The following is a 16906-nucleotide window of genomic DNA, read 5'->3' on the forward strand; positions in this document are numbered from 1 at the left end:
TATGCAGAGCAAGCAGTTCCCGTTCACCTAGATGTGTCGTCTCACAGGGAGGACGAGCTGCACTGAAGATGAGATGTGAATGCAGACGAGTGCTTTACAGCCTGCTGCGATACGGTGTGAGCTTTATGGGCCGGCACATGGGAATGCTGCATGACTGACATTTCGTTCTTTTTATTACTATACGGAGAGCTTTATTGTCATTGTGTCGCGCCATCTGAGAGCGTTCACAATCTGCAATGATGTTTGTAGGTGAAAGAATGGGGACTGGCAGTTCTGAAAAGTCCTATTTATATTGTAAGGATTAGAAAGAAAGTCTTCATGTTTTATGTGCGGCTGTGGCCTCGGCTGCTATAGATGATCATAGGGTTAGTACTATAGTGGGACACTGTGCGGGTCACTTCTCCATGACTCGCTGCCCCCCGGGTGCTGCTGACTGTAAACACTGTGCCCCCCATGCGTATCGGGTTCTCATAAGCTGCAGCCACTGAGAGCCCCATAATATTCTGACAATAGGAACCTGTAAGGGGTATGTAATGTGAATGTGTGTGATGTTTATGTCCTTGTTCGGTCTTCGGTGAAGTTAATTGCAGCGTTTTTGTGTTACTTTTTGCCGAGTCTAATCATGAAACGCTTCAACATAAAACCAGGGGGGGCCCCATGTACCTGGGGGTGACTGCTGCGATATAATGATCATTTATCAGCACCAGCAGATTCCTATCTGACCCATTAGTAGAGAGAAATGGCCATAAGTGCGTGTTATTTAGTCACGCCAGGCCTGCTTACATCCATTCCCTCTAATTAACAAGTGTCACGCCTCGTCACACCTCATTCTGCTGAAGAATTGGTCTCTCCAACCTCATTATCTGCACATGAGGCCGCCTCACTATCCGAAATTCTTCATCTTGTGAATGGAGTCGATGCTGAAGGGTCAATATATAGTGAGATGTTTCCTTTCAACCTAATTGAGAAGGGAGGGGGGGTCCTCTTGTGGCCTTCTGAATTTGGCAGTTACATGACCCCCCCCCCCATGTGTTTTACATGCTTTTCAGCCTTGTCTCCATATCATCATTCTGTCCTCCGCAGTCTCTATATTATATATAATTGCACGCAGTTTGTGATAAATTAATACACTGTAAATGAATAGTAACAACACTAGACTGTAAATTTTGTCCGTGTGCGTTGCGTTATTGCGTCTGCTTTGCGAGTGGGATGTGTTTTTCACGCACTGTCAAAGCACATATTTTTTATTTTTCAATTGAATTGATGCGCGTTATCACCCACCTCAAACGGATGTGCATCCGCGCGCTCTCCGTGATTTTCACGCACCCATTGACTTCCATGTGCACGTAGGTGCGTGAAAACTCCTGCATGTGTGAATGGCCCCACAGCACACAGACAAGTTTTAGGAGCTTCACACACGAGCGTGTTTGGGCCGTGTGTCGGCCGCATTTCCCGGACCGAACACACTGCAGGGAGCCGGGCTCCTAGCATCATAGTTATGTACGACGCTAGGAGTCCCTGCCTCTCCTGTCCTGTACTGTAGTCATGTTACAGGACAGGAGAGGCAGTGACACCTGGCGTCATAGATATCTATCATTATAGGAGCCCGGCTCCCTGCAGTGTGTTCGGTCCGGGAAATGCGGCCCACTTACGGACCGTATATCATGGACCGAACATGCTCGTGTGCGAGGCTCCTTAAGCTCATCTGAATGAGTCCTTAGTAGCTGATAAGTCATGTCCACCAATTTCACAGTTTATATTATAGATATTATCTGTTTATAAATCGAAGTGCCTTTGTAAATATATTAAACTATTTGTTTTGTACTGATCCTAAGTTACAGCCTGTATTATTTTAAAGAGTTGCATTACCTAATTCTGTTGGTTGTTATTAGAAACAGTCAGCAAGCCTGCTGGTAGACACTCCCCTAAGAGTTTAGCTGAGCTCATATGGTGTAGGGAGGCAATTAGTTTTTCCTACATCAGATGATTGTACAGTGCTTAGTGTAAAGTCAACATTTCCCAGTAAGCAAATCATCAGAGCAAGCGCTGTGCAGACACTGAACAAACAGAGAATGCTGGGAGGTATGACTCCACCAGCAGAATAGTGAGTGCAGCTCTGGAGTATAATACAGGATGTAACTCAGGATCAGTACAGGATAAGTAATGTAATGTATGTACACAGTGACTCCACCAGCAGAATAGTGAGTGCAGCTCTGGAGTATTATACAGGATATAACTAAGGATCAGTACAGGATAAGTAATGTAATGTATGTACACAGTGACTCCTCCAGCTGAATAGTGAGTGCAGCTCTGGAGTATAATACAGGATATAACTCAGGATCAGTACAGGATAAGTAATGTAATGTATGTACACAGTGACTCCACCAGCAGAATAGTGAGTGCAGCTCTGGAGTATAATACAAGATGTAACTCAGGATCAGTACAGGATAAGTAATGTAATGTATGTACACAGTGACTCCACCAGCAGAATAGTGAGTGCAGCTCTGGAGTATAATACAGGATGTAACTCAGGATCAGTACAGGATAAGTAATGTAACGTATGTACACAGTGACTCCACCAGCAGAATAGTGAGTGCAGCTCTGCATTATAATACAGGATATAACTCAGGATCAGTATAGGATAAGTAATGTATGTACACAGTGACTCCACCAGCAGAATAGTGAGTGCAGATCTGGAGTATAATACCGGATATAACTCCGGATCAGTACAGGATAAGTAATGTAATGTATGTACACAGTGACTCCACCAGCAGAATAGTGAGTGCAGCTCTGGAGTATAATACAGGATGTAACTCAGGATCAGTACAGGATAAGTAATGTAACGTATGTACACAGTGACTCCACCAGCAGAATAGTGAGTGCAGCTCTGCAGTATAATACAGGATATAACTCAGGATCAGTATAGGATAAGTAATGTATGTACACAGTGACTCCACCAGCAGAATAGTGAGTGCTGCTCTGGAGTATAATACAGGATGTAACTCAGGATCCGTACAGGATAAGTAATGTAATGTATGTACACAGTGACTCCACCAGCAGAATAGTGAGTGCAGCTCTGGAGTATAATACAGGATGTAACTCAGGATCAGTACAGGATAAGTAATGTAACGTATGTACACAGTGACTCCACCAGCAGAATAGTGAGTGCAGCTCTGGAGCTTAATACAAGCTGTAACTTATGTTCAGTACAGGATCAGTAATATAATGTAGTTAAAGTGACCGCTCTGTTTATTTAGAATAATTCTATATATAAACTGTAAGACATATTTACAAGTGAACATACACTTTAAGCTTGAATTTTTTTTTTAATGAGGTGTCCATATCATAGATTTGTTTTTGCATTCTGTGTTTGCCAATAACTCAGAACTAATAAATGTCGACTTGCAGCTTTAACAGAATTAACCGTCTATTCACATTTAGCATTTTAATTCTGAGCCATAGATCCCAGAGGAGTGGGAAGCATAAAGCCTCAGTCTCTGGAATCCATTCAATGTAAAGCGGCTGTGGCGGCAAGATCGGGCTGGAAAGTTGTACTTCACAGTCACGCATTTCCACCACTAACCAGCGGTGACATTTTACGTGGAGTCTCACAAACGTTACTGATCTACAGGTTTTGACTTTGCCAAGCATTGGGCTCCCAGTTCTTATAAAGTTGCTGGGGGCTTCAGTTGGGTTTGAGGCGTGTCATGGAATTCTTGTCTTGCGTTTATGGGAGCTGAACCGTATAGGAATGGGATTGTTCATATTTTTTGTGTTCCTCACAATTAAAGACTGAAGTGTTCATCTCATTTTTAAGTTTTAGGCATTAATGATTCTCCCGCAATAGGGATACAAAGGACAAATTGTGGTAAGTTTGTGAAAGTAGGAACAATCATTCAGGAAATCGGTTCACCCATTGTACTCTATGGTCTGGCAACGAGATGATTAGCCTCATTTAGGGGGATCAATTCACCCGCTTAAAAGGGTTTTCTGCTTTGGACAATCCCTACTTTTTAGACACGTCACCTGACAATAAGCTAATCAAAAAGTTTCCTCCTCCCAGCGATCAGCTGTGATCAGTGGAGAATCTTGCAGTAATTGTTCAGTTTCCCTGCAGCGCCACCACAGGAGAAATGAAGCATTACACAGTTTCCATTCATATCAATGTGTTGTCTGTGTAATACCGGACAGGTCCTCCAGATTCACTCTATCTAACCGCTCTCCACTCTGACCAAGAGATGAGGAGCCTAAACAGGGGACCCCACTGTATTTCACCTGATCTCCCTAATAGGGGGTATGTTTTTTGTTTTTTCAACTGGACAATCCCTTTAAGCAAATTAGTACTTGAACATTGGTCTTGAGGACGGTCAATGTCAATACGGTTGTCTAAAGGGGACTGTAGCTGAATGTCCCAGTATATGAGATGGTGAATGTTAGTTATGGCTGCTAGATGGTTATTCATGCATTATAGGAGAAGTAGATACTGGAGTTTTGATTGTGCTTTTAGGTTTATGATGCAGAGTTTGTGATTTCTGCCCCCTTTTCCTGGAAGAGTCTCAGTAAGAATTGCAGAGTCTAATATTCTGTTCTATATAATCGACTTTCAGCATTACCCTGAGCAAATATCAATGACATTTAAAGAAAGGAGACACCGACCAAATATTTTATCATCCATTTTTATCCTCAGCCGGATGATCACTGCTGGACCGCTCCTGCTACGTTATAGAGGCGTCTAATCATCGATTCCTCTTCTATACGTTTAGTCTTGAAGGGAGGTAATTTTGGGAGAAACTTGCAGTTTCCGAAGAGGAAAGGGATGCAGGGAGATGTGAGCTCAGATTTATAACTTTCCTATCTGTAATTGGAGAAACCCAAGAGACAAATGAAGTCTTCGGGAAACAAATGACTGAATTCTCACTATAAAGCAGCAGGACGTGATCCATTGATTTCTTTACCAGACCGTGGATATGATTTTCCACTAAATATTTGTAGGGAGTCTCCTTACATAGACATTGTGCAGTGCTAGAGCTGCTGTACGACCACAAGCCTCATTGCTGGTAAATGTCAGCGGCTAAGTCTTAGAGACTGCTGGGACTTGTAGTGAATCAGCAGCTGGAGTATTACAGGTTGTCTATGTCTACATTCATAGAAGGGAACCCACCTTGAACTGTCTTGCCTGGTGCTGTCTGTGAGACTCTTCCACTTGTTTAAATTTGGACTCCAGGCCTTTCATCTGATTCTCCATCCTCTCTACATACTGCAGGTCCCTCTGAGTTCTCCTGTCCAGCACTTCTATGGACTGTGACATATTCTGCACCTGGGAAGAAAGAGCGTTTCACAGCACGTCAGCGCCATAATAAGAGTGACACACATAGCGCCATCATCTGCCATGGCGCAGTACAACATAAATCACATCAATATGGGAAAGACAAACAGAAGGACACCTCCATTATGAGCTATTACTGGAATAATTCTTAATAGTTCACCCTACTACAGCCCCACCAATCTCATTATATTAACTCTTTATTGGATACCACTGGGTGTAATATGCCACTTGAGACTCAATGGAGAGAATCCAACAGTCAATGACATCACAGTAATATGTGAGGACCTAATATATCATTACTCATCAAATGTTCACCCCTAAAAGGACCCTAAATGTGGTCACTTCTGGCATCGCATGACTCGGAAGCTCAAGGTATTACGGAATGCAGGAGTTTTATTCTTAGGACAATGAGGGTTGTAGTGCTCAGGCTTCCCTCATGGTTTTAATGTATACTGGGTTGTTGAATCATTGAACAGAAATCTGAGCTTCTGTACGTGTGTTATTTACCAGTAGAGACGTTGGTAACGTAATATATCTCCCATGTCTATATTGGTGAGTGCACCCAAGATCGGGGTATCATATATTTTACTCATACACGGAGAGACCTGGTAGAGCAAGCGATGGTCATAATGGATTTTTTACGGCCTGTATGGATGGAGGGAGGAGCTTGGCACTATTCTGCTCGCTGACAACCAGTTCCCATGCCAGTTGTCAGGTAACGTGGGAACATGTAGTGGTGCTGATGACATTACCGTCCCTCTGGAGCATCCACAACTATCACTATGGCAGAAGCCACCAGGTACTATTACACCTTCTATATTCATCATGACCCTTAACCCCTTCCTCTCCACACCCAATCCAAGTGTCCACACATTGACCCCTCGCTGCTGCGTTTATTTATTTTGCTTTAAAACCGCCCCAATTGTACATTGCATTATTAATTATTTTTAAGGGTTTCGTAATCTTTCTTGTCAGATAGTCTTATGTTCGGGTCCCGAGTGCAGACAGGACAGGCCATGGCCTCTTACCTTTTCTAATAGCTGCCTGAGCTGCTTTGTCCTGGCATCTCGTGAACACATGGTCTGTTGTGGAGCCACCACTGTGCATATACATCGCCCCTCACTGTCCTGGGCAGAGCTGTAAACCTGCCAGCTTTCTTCTGGGTTGGTTGGCAAAACCTAGGAATGAGGAGAGGACAAAAAAAAAATGGATATGAGTATATATATATATTGTTACAAGAGAAGAAGGAGCGGGGAGGGATTAAAATCCATGATATAAAACTGGTGCCTGTGCAGAGATTGTTCTGCGGCTGACACCAGAGAGTCACACTGAGTCTGCTGTATACCGTTTCATTACTTTAACAATGTATTACCCTGAATATCCTTTATACCATGGTATATACTGTGACAGGACGGATTGTCAGCTCTCTGTCCCACACATCATAGGGGAATGAACGACCGCTCAGATCATTGCGGCTACAACACTAATTCCCTTCAATACAATGAGAACTTTGAAAACCTTAAACATGATAAAGGAAAGACTTCAGATAATAGGCTCAGCCTGGAAAATGAATAAAAGCCTCTTCCCGACATCGCCTGATCTCTGAGCAATGACATTTACGACACAATGGAAAAAGCTGCTCAATATCAGCGGCTCCCGGCCAACAAGGCTGGCACCAGGCAAAACGTCTGCCGGGGGCACTGAGCGGCGGTGTGGGGCCTCATTGGAAAGATACTACATCTCTGACCCACTCTGCATGTTAGGAGGGTTCTAGGGAAAGAAGGGTTTTATCTTCAATTTAAATTTCATTATTTACTTTTTTTATAACAAAAATGTTACCATCTAAATATTTGATGTTTGGGGATAACAGATCCTGCACGTATAGTAATATAAATATGACAGTACTCACAATATAATGTAACAATGTATATGATAGGACTATACTCACAATATAATGTAACAATGTATATGATAGGACTATACTCACAATATAATGTAACAATGTATATGATAGGACTATACTCACAATATAATGTAACAATGTATATGATAGGACTATACTCACAATATAATGTAACAATGTAAATGATAGGACTATCCTCATAATATAATGTAACAATGTATATGATAGGACTATACTCACAATATAATGTAACAATGTATATGATAGGACTATACTCACAATATAATGTAACAATGTATATGATAGGACTATCCTCACAATATAATGTAACAATGTATATGATAGGACTAAACTCACAATATAATGTAACAATGTATATGATAGGACTAAACTCACAATATAATGTAACAATGTATATGATAGGACTAAACTCACAATATAATGTAACAATGTATATGATAGGACTATCCTCATAATATATATAAAAGGACTATACTCATATTATAATGTAAGGCCTCGTGACGTCCACCGAACATTAACTCTGTGAGGGGCAGGTGAAGCTCTGGGATCTGCTCCATCTGTATCATTCCTGCTCATTACCTATAAACACCTTAGAAGGATCCTGAGAATGAATTCATTGTCTGCACAAAATGAAACCTACTCGGGGGAGAGTGAAACGTTCAGAGAGATCCGTACATCAATAATAACAAACCTCCTTGTCCCAGAAACCTAAAGCATTTGGTAACATTGTATCATCCCAGATATTATTAGTATTAGAGAACTTCTGCCCTCACAGGGGTTTATTAAGGAGAAGGGAAGTGACCTCCCGGCCGGCTCCGGTGTGCCCTCCATCTCCTGCCTCGTCCCCCTCCTGTCCGGCTCCTGTGTGCCCTCCATCTCCTGCCTCGTCCCCCTCCTGTCCGGCTCCTGTGTGCCCTCCATCTCCTGCCTCGTCCCCCTCCTGTGTGCCCTCCATCTCCTGCCTCGTCCCCCTCCTGTGTGCCCTCCATCTCCTGCCCCGTCCTCCTCCCGGCCACCTCCTGTGTGCCCTCCATCTCCTGCCTCGTCCTCCTCCCGGCCGGCTCCGGTGTGCCCTCCATCTCTTGCCTTGTCCTCCACCCGGCTGGCTCCTGTGTGCCCTCCATCTCTTGCTTCGTCCTCCACCCGGCCACCTCCTGTGTGCCCTCCATCTCTTGCCTCGTCCACCTCCCGGCTGGCTCTTGTGTGCCCTCCATCTCCTGTGTGCCCTCCATCTCTTGCCTTGTCCTCCTCCCGGCCACTTCCTGTGTGCCCTCCATCTCTTGCTTCGTCCTCCACCCGGCCAGCTCCTGTGTGCCCTCCATCTCTTGCCTTGTCCTCCACCCGGCTGGCTCCTGTGTGCCCTCCATCTCTTGCTTCGTCCTCCACCCGGCCACCTCCTGTGTGCCCTCCATCTCTTGCCTCGTCCACCTCCCGGCTGGCTCTTGTGTGCCCTCCATCTCCTGTGTGCCCTCCATCTCTTGCCTTGTCCTCCTCCCGGCCACCTCCTGTGTGCCCTCCATCTCTTGCTTCGTCCTCCACCCGGCCGGCTCCTGTGTGCCCTCCATCGTCCTCCTCCCGGCCGGCTCCTGTCTCCCTGCTATGCTAATGAAGACTGTAGCATTTGTTTCATGTCTCTCATGATGACGACCTCTATAACGAGCATTCAATGATCTTACGCTTCAGCCCTCCATTGTGAGAAGAGCGCCCCCCAGGACCCGACACCCTCAGCTGAAGGACACTCATAGGCACAAATATAAATACATTAAAAAAGAACCTGACATCTGATCTCATGATGATTTCCTGCATCTCAGAACTAATGAGATGGAGCAAGGTCTCTCTGGTGCTCCACTAAACAGATTAACCCTTCAAAGGCTCTTAGACTGGAAGGTTTACATGAATTACTGGTCAGATGGGTGACCCCCCAAACCCCCCCCCCTGGGTAACTTACACCGGTGCTCCTGTCCAGGTTGCCAGCATTCGCCGCCGTTAACTTGGTAGTGTTTAGACCCACCAGCGATGGCAGGGTCTGTGACATCCAGTTGGTGATCATCGCCATGGTGCTCAGGACAACCCCAATTTTGAGTAAAGGCACCGACATCTCTGCTTGGCTTTCCTCCACCAGACCTTCATACTGTACAGACCGGGCTGGTTGCTTTAGACTGCAGGGACCTTGCAGGTAACATCTGTGCCTCCCAGGAGTCCAGCAGAGCCAGGCGCTTTTTACACATCTTTTTGTACTGGAAAAGCCGTGCCTCGATCTCTCTCCGTCCGCCGCTCGCCACAAACACTGAAACTGCAGGCGGCTCCTAGATATGAGTGAGAGGCGCAGAGGAGTGGGTTGTATTTTCCCCTCTCCCTGAAGCTGCCGCTGCCTCTTGGTCACAATCCTCCCTCAGCAATCGCTGATCCTCTTCCGGAAGAGAGGGAGAGGTTATTTTAAGAGCGTTCCCTGCTGCTCCAACCAAGTCTCCAGATCCCTTCCGAGCTGTGCGATTGACATGCAACTTACTGATGAGGAGAAGGCTTGGGATGGATTATCGCTCGGAGGAGGGGCTGCAGGTTTGCTGTAAGAAAACGCGAGCTGATGTCAGATTATTTTTTTCCCCTCTGCCTTCCCATTGCCCCCTCCTCTCTTCCCTCTACTTGTCATCTCTCAAAGGACAGGAGCATTTTAGGGAAAAAGAAGATCCCAGTGAAATCGCAGCTTAATGCAAAAAAATTGTTAGAATTAAAGGAATCATTAACGGACGACATATTTATGGAGCAGCTTCCTGCAAAACACATGGGTACCAAACTGGGATGGGGGACGACTAACCATCCCCTCCCCCATTGCTCTCAGCGCTATCCTGAATTATTAAAGACCCCCTAAACTGATTTCAATAACGGGGCAGGGTCTCTGGGCTGTTTCGGCAGGGGTCAGTATGGGGCCTGTTAACCCAAAGATAAGAAGTGAAGTCTATAGAATATTACAAGCTCATCGGTTTATGGTGTTCATTATCGTACAGCGACTTTCTATGGAATAATTATGTATAAGGGTCCGCATGGAATATTTTATACATCATTACAGATAATGCGGTTCGTTATATCCAGTTTTATGCTTTATAATATTAATACTGGTAGCGAGTTACTAATTGGATTCCACTTCCACTACTTCCAGATCTCTCCTTACAAGCTCCAGAAGATTCTCCGGGGGCAGCGCAGCAAGGAAGGAGTTAAAGTGTGACAGTGATCGATGTAAAGAGCGCTCTGCAGGTCCCCATCAGGGAATACATTAAGAATTCTGAGGAAGCTGCAGTTCCTGACAGAGGGACAGGTATGAGAGCCATTAACATAATATATTTAAATCATGCCTAGTGAAAGTACTTGCACAGGTAGTGCCCCCCTGGCAAGAGCCCACCAGCTGCTGATGAGAGGGACGAGGCTCTATACCAAGTCTCTTTATTTCTGGATAATTAATAGTGGAAGCCAAATGACAAGAGGAGAAATGTGGTGACATGGCGCCATCTGCTGCCTCTCATCTGTACTGCAGCCCGATGTTTTCATCAGGATTTTAGTTCTATGCACACGACCGTGCATTTGTGTCCGCATACTATCCGCAATTGCGGATAGTATATGGCACATTATATCCTATGGGCCAATGCACGCGATCGTGTTTTCCATGATCCATGTATTGCCCGGAGAGCAGAAAAAATAGGACATGTAATTTTACGGGCCGCATTTGCGGTCCAGGCTCATTAAACTCAATGCCACTCTTGTGTGTAAACAGTCCGTGAATGTTAGGGTATGTGCACACACACTAATTACGTCCGTAATTGACGGACGTATTTCGGCCGCAAGTCCCGGACCGAACACAGTGCAGGGAGCCGGGCTCCTAGCATCATAGTTATGTACGATGCTAGGAGTTTCTGCCTCGCTGCAGGACAACTGTCCCGTACTGTAATCATGTTTTCAGTACGGGACAGTTGTCCTGCAGCGAGGCAGGGACTCCTAGCATCGTACATAAGTATGATGCTAGGAGCCCGGCTCCCTGCACTGTGTTCGGTCCGGGACTTGCGGCCGAAATACGTCCGTCAATTACGGACGTAATTAGTGTGTGTGCACATACCCTAAGGCTGGATTCACACGAGCATGTTCGGTCCGTACAGGACGGAACGTATTTCGGCCGCAAGTCCCGGACCGAACACACTGCAGGGAGCCGGGCTCCTAGCATCATACTTATGTACGATGCTAGGAGTCCCTGCCTCGCTGCAGGACAACTGTCCCGTACTGAAAACATGATTACAGTACGGGACAGTTGTCCGGCAGCGAGGCAGGGACTCCTAGTGTCGTACATAACTAGGATGCAAGGAGCCCGGCTCCCTGCAGTGTGTTCGGTCCGGGACTTGCAGCCGAAATACATTCCGTCCTTTACGGACAGAACATGCTCGTGTGAACCCAGCGTAAACGGCCCGCGGATGACACTCGGTGGCCCGTCCCTGCCATAGTCATGGATTGTGCACACCTTTACGGTTGTGTGCATGAGGCCTCTCTGTTGCATGCTGGGTAATTCCAGATTACCATGGTCCTGGGTACTGACATGACCATCACAGAGGAAAATGGACGGTGGACGGTGGAGGTCATTTATTAATGGTTGATCGGACAAAACGTGCGGCTAATCTGAAAACTTAGCAGCGGGAAAATAAAATATTTTTAGGTAAACTTTGCAGCAATTCTTAGGATTAATGATAACTAATCACAATATTGTAGCCTCTGCTGCCGGATCGGCTTCTTCATGTGGCAGAAGCTCCAGATGCAGCAAGTTTACCCTGTGCCATGATCATGCCATACAACATCAGTCATGTTCTAGAAACAACACATGAGCCCGCGCTGGCACCTGGCCTGGGCTTCATCAGGAAAAACAAATGACCATGAGATTTACATTAATATTATGACCCGATTCTCAATAGATATCTTTTTCTGTGTTGACCAGTAATGTTCACAGACATGACATGCTGGGATCTGTAGTTACACAACATCTGAAGCGCTGCGGATTGGCTGACATTGCCGGGGGGGGGGGTGGTGGTGGTTGTAGTAATTCAGTTATTTGCACAAATCATCCTCTATTTGCCCACAATCATTGATGATACAGACACTGCTCCTATCTGTAACCTGTGGTGGTGCGGTGTGTACAGGCGGCCCACCACGTCCCTACCTTACAGCAGCGGTGGGGTCCTGGACACTAGGAGGGGGCCGTGCCGGAGCATTGAGTAGCTCGGTCTGCTGTGCTTCATTATGGATTGTGCGCTTGATATTTCATTTCAAATTTTATTTCCGTTTGGGAATCTGGCAGCTGAAAGGCTAGAATTTCCTCTACACGTTAGAGAATTTTCCTTTTGTGGAGCAGCAGTTCATGTACTATTTGTGTAGCACGACATGGGGATCTATCTAGTGACATGCACATGACTGGCACACTTAATATTCTGCACCAAGAACCCAATATAAAGCGTAACACAAAAGAACCCTCCTGTTTGTCATCGATGAAACCAATAACTAATCCACAGCGATGAATTGATGACATCACGGAAGGAAGAGCGCCTTGTCCTGCCGCCCCGCCCACAGCGTAAAAACCCACCCGAGAACATTGGCTACAAGGACATTCTATCTGTACGGTTCTCATCTGCGCTAGTTTTTCTGTTCTCTCAGGAGCAGAAAACAAAATGCAATGCCATGATGGATCCGCCACATGCCGGAAAACAGCGGGGCCCAACAGAACCCATTGACTTATAATGTGTTTCGTCAGTTTTTGGCAGGGTGTCGGTCATTTTACAGGAAAAAACAATTGTCAAATTTGATGGAATCTGCAACGAAGGCTCCAAACGGCCGCACCGACGCATATGTGATCCCAGCCGAAGTCACCCTCCCCTGGGCTCTGCGCCTGTAGTTCTCTCCCTCTGATTCCCCAAATTCTGCATTGTCATAGTGGTCTGCAAACAGGCTCACCAGTGTTGGGAGACTACAAATCCCAGCATCCGCTAACATCCATTATAGGAGTTGTGGTTTCCAGAGTGCCACAGGCTGCAGAGCACTGGTGTAACACTGGCCACTACCTGCGGATACAATGACCCCCCTGAAGACTTCATTATATGTGCAGATCAGAGGCTGAAGATAAAGTGTCATGTGTGCAGGATTACATGGTGTAACATGAAGCAAGGAACCCTCTTCATATCGTGGCCAGATTGTGTGGATATTTGGGGCTACATGTAAGATGTGTAGTAAGGACAGGTTGTGCGCTGTGGAAAATACGTCACATTGGGCCCCATGTGGTGTAAATACAGCCAGATAGGATCCGCACAGCATCTAGTTTAGGTCACGCACATCGTGTGGATCACTCAGCCATCATCCTGCCGTCACAAGTGCGGGGAGTTCTTCAAATTCTCAGGAACCACTCATATGCTATCCAGGACTGCTACCTCTCATATTCCCTCCAAATCTACATATTACAGACTACTACTCCCATATTCCCTCCCAATCTACATATAAAAACTCACTACCCCCATATTACCTCCAGATCTACATATCAAGGACCTCTACCCCCATATTCCATCCAGATCTACATATCAAGGACCTCTACCCCCATATTCCTTCCAGATCTTCATATTACAGACTACTACCCCCATATTCACTCCAGATCTACATATTACAGACTACTGCCCCCATATTCCTTCCAGATCTTCATATTACAGACTACTGACCCCATATTCCCTCCAGATCTACATATTACAGACTACTGCCCCCATATTCCCTCCAGATCTTCATATTACAGACTACTGCCCCCATATTCCCTCCAGATCTTATATTACAGACTACTGCCCCCATATTCCCTCCAGATCTTCATATTACAGACTACTGCCCCCATATTCCCTCCAGATCTTATATTACAGACTACTGCCCCCATATTCCCTCCAGATCTTCATATTACAGACTACTGCCCCCATATTCCCTCCAGATCTTATATTACAGACTACTGCCCCCATATTCACTCCAGATCTTCATATTACAGACTACTGCCCCCATATTCCCTCCAAATCGACATATTACAGACTACTGCCCCCATATTCCATCCAGATCTACTTATGAAGGATCATTACTCATATTCCATCCAGATTTACCTATCAAACATCACTACCCCCATCTTCCTTTCATATTCTTCCCCTCACCTCGTTGCCGGCCTCCGCTTGCTGACCACTGGCTCCTCTTTGCACAGGTTTTGCAGAGCCCCAAATCAGATGACTGCAGACGATCTGGTGGCTCTGCTGAAGTCATGTACAATGAATGATCCCGGTTATAATACTACAGTTCTATGTAAATAAAGAAATGCTCAGCAGCTTTCTATTTACTTTGTGTTTCAATTCTTTATCATTTTCAATATCTCTGTTTGCTGTCAGTGGGTAGAAATAGGCTTGTTTACATAGGTGAGAGGTGAATACAATATTATCGAGTTACGTGCATTACAGCGCTCTTCTCTACGGAGCCGTGCAGCTGTGAGAGCAGGACTAGGTCTGGATGTGAACACAATGCTATATTTACTGACCGCAAGCAGAGATTTTTAAAATATTGAAAAAGAATTCAAACATGTATATAATATAGAAATCAAAAAATTAGAAAGTTGCTTTTGTTTTAATCTCTTTTTTTAGTTTACAATTAATCTTCATTTACATAAAACCTCTTTAACTTGAGCCGTAAACCCGGCAGACTCTTCGCTTTTGACAGAATATATAGTAGCGGGAAGATTTATCAGTGACAATCCCACTCCTGTTTTACTGTGACCATCACTCCCATCATCCTCATGTATAAACCCAAGGTGGGAGGTTATAGATTCAGGTTTAGTTATTATTTACCTTTACTGTGACTGTGAAGGGGCAATTTGATATTTAGGTATAAGAACTTTGTCCCTCTGCTGCCTAGTTGTGCCCATAGTGTGAGGCGGGTGAGATATCCAGCATGTACGGATGCATGGAGCGCCCACTTCCTGGCTGTAGAGGGCAGCACAGTATAGACAATGTCAGTTCTCTGACAGGTGCCGGCAGCTTTCTCCATGGACGGTGTTCCACAGCAAATCATGAGTTACACCTGCCGTCCTGGTGGTAATGTCTACAATATCCCGAACTGCTACCCAGGCCGGACTCCTCGTGTGCTCCACTGATGTTCTCCATCTGCAACTTTCATTTGTACTGTAAGAATGTCATTTCAATGGTGTAGCTTGGTCTGTTCTGATGGACGTTCGGATCTGTTACTTAGTCGACTCCGCTATTGATTCCGTCGGAAAAACGGAAACCTGCCGGAATGGTGATGAACGGAAACCATTAGCAATGTTTCCGTCACCATTGATAACAATGGTGATTGAAACGGAAGCTGTGCTTTCAGTTTGACTTTCCGTTGCGGGGTTCACCTGACGGAAACCTCAGACGGAACCCCGGAACGGAAAGCCAACGCTGATGTGAACAGGCCCTAAGGCTGGATTCATACCTGCCTTGGTGTGTTCCGTTGTTCTGCTCCCGCAGAGGAGTAGCACAAGGGAATGACTGAACTAACGGTTCTGTTTCACAACGGATACCGCCGGAACCCATTGACTTTAATGGGTTCTGTCAGCGTGTCTGTGATTTCACCGGACACAACGCAGCATCTGTTACGGAGGTCCCTAACGAAGCCTCTGAGGCAGATGTGAACATAGCCCTAGCTATTTATAGCCCCTCCATGGCTAATTTTGAAAGTATGGAAGGAACATAACTCTTCTCTACAGTTCTCTGCAGGTAAATACAATCTATTGTTCTCTGTTATCAGACATGTCAGGCTGGGGGAGGATGACTATAGGACAGGTGAATACAATCTATTGTTCTCTGTTATCAGACATGTCAGGCTGGGGGAGGATGACTGCAGGACAGGTGAATACAATCTATTGTTCTCTGTTAGACATGACAGGCTGGGGGAGGATGACTGTAGGACAGGTGAATACAATCTATTGTTCTCTGTTATCAGACATGTCAGGCTGGGGGAGGATGACTGTAGGACAGGTGAATACAATCTATTGTTCTCTGTTGTCAGACATGTCAGGCTGGGGAGGATGACTGTAGGACAGGTGAATACAATCTATTGTTCTCTGTTATCAGACATGGCAGGCTGGGGGAGGATGACTGCAGGACAGGTGAATACAATCTATTGTTCTCTGTTAGACATGACAGGCTGGGGGAGGATGACTGTAGGACAGGTGAATACAATCTATTCTCAGACGTCAGGCTGGGGGAGGATGACTGTAGGACAGGTGAATACAATCTATTGTTCTCTGTTATCAGACATGTCAGGCTGGGGGAGGATGACTGTAGGACAGGGGAATACAATCTATTGTTCTCTGTTATCAGACATGTCAGGCTGGGGGGAGGATGACTGTAGGACAGGTGAATACAATCTATTGTTCTCTGTTATCAGACATGTCAGGCTGAGGAGAGGGTGACTGTAGGACAGGTAAATACAATCTATTGTTCTCTGTTATCAGACATGTCAGGCTGGGGGGAGGATGACTGTAGGACAGTTGGATACAATCTATTGTTCTCTGTTATCGGCCATTTCATTGGAGAGAGGCTGACTGTAGTGATGAGTGACAGGAAATTCAGAAACCTCCC

The 16906-nt window shown here is 45.5% G+C and overlaps 1 protein-coding gene and 1 long non-coding RNA gene across 14 annotated transcripts in view; one reads left to right on the forward strand and one right to left on the reverse strand.

The window, feature by feature from the left end:
- LOC142659011 (uncharacterized) overlaps positions 1–16906 on the forward strand; it is a 508111-nt gene that overhangs the window by 399076 nt on the left and 92129 nt on the right. For all 11 annotated transcript variants that reach the window (XR_012850248.1, XR_012850249.1, XR_012850244.1 and 8 more), the window contains one exon: positions 10408–10563. This is a non-coding gene — a long non-coding RNA (uncharacterized LOC142659011). The remainder of the gene's footprint in view (positions 1–10407; positions 10564–16906) is intronic.
- The window catches only part of OLFM1 (olfactomedin 1), a 75516-nt gene that overhangs the window by 43114 nt on the left and 15496 nt on the right, over positions 1–16906 (reverse strand). For 2 of the 3 annotated variants that reach the window (XM_075834660.1, XM_075834661.1), the window contains exons 2-3: positions 6355–6504; positions 5162–5317 (exon numbers count right to left, since the gene is read on the reverse strand). In XM_075834660.1, the coding sequence (XP_075690775.1) occupies positions 5162–5317; positions 6355–6504 (306 nt within the window). Of the gene's footprint in view, positions 1–5161; positions 5318–6354; positions 6505–9198; positions 9801–16906 lie in introns of those variants that run through there. The other variant, XM_075834658.1, reaches the window with a different exon arrangement.

The sequence above is a fragment of the Rhinoderma darwinii genome, chromosome 8 (genome assembly GCF_050947455.1).
Source record: "Rhinoderma darwinii isolate aRhiDar2 chromosome 8, aRhiDar2.hap1, whole genome shotgun sequence".
Classification (NCBI taxonomy): Eukaryota; Metazoa; Chordata; class Amphibia; order Anura; family Rhinodermatidae; genus Rhinoderma; species Rhinoderma darwinii.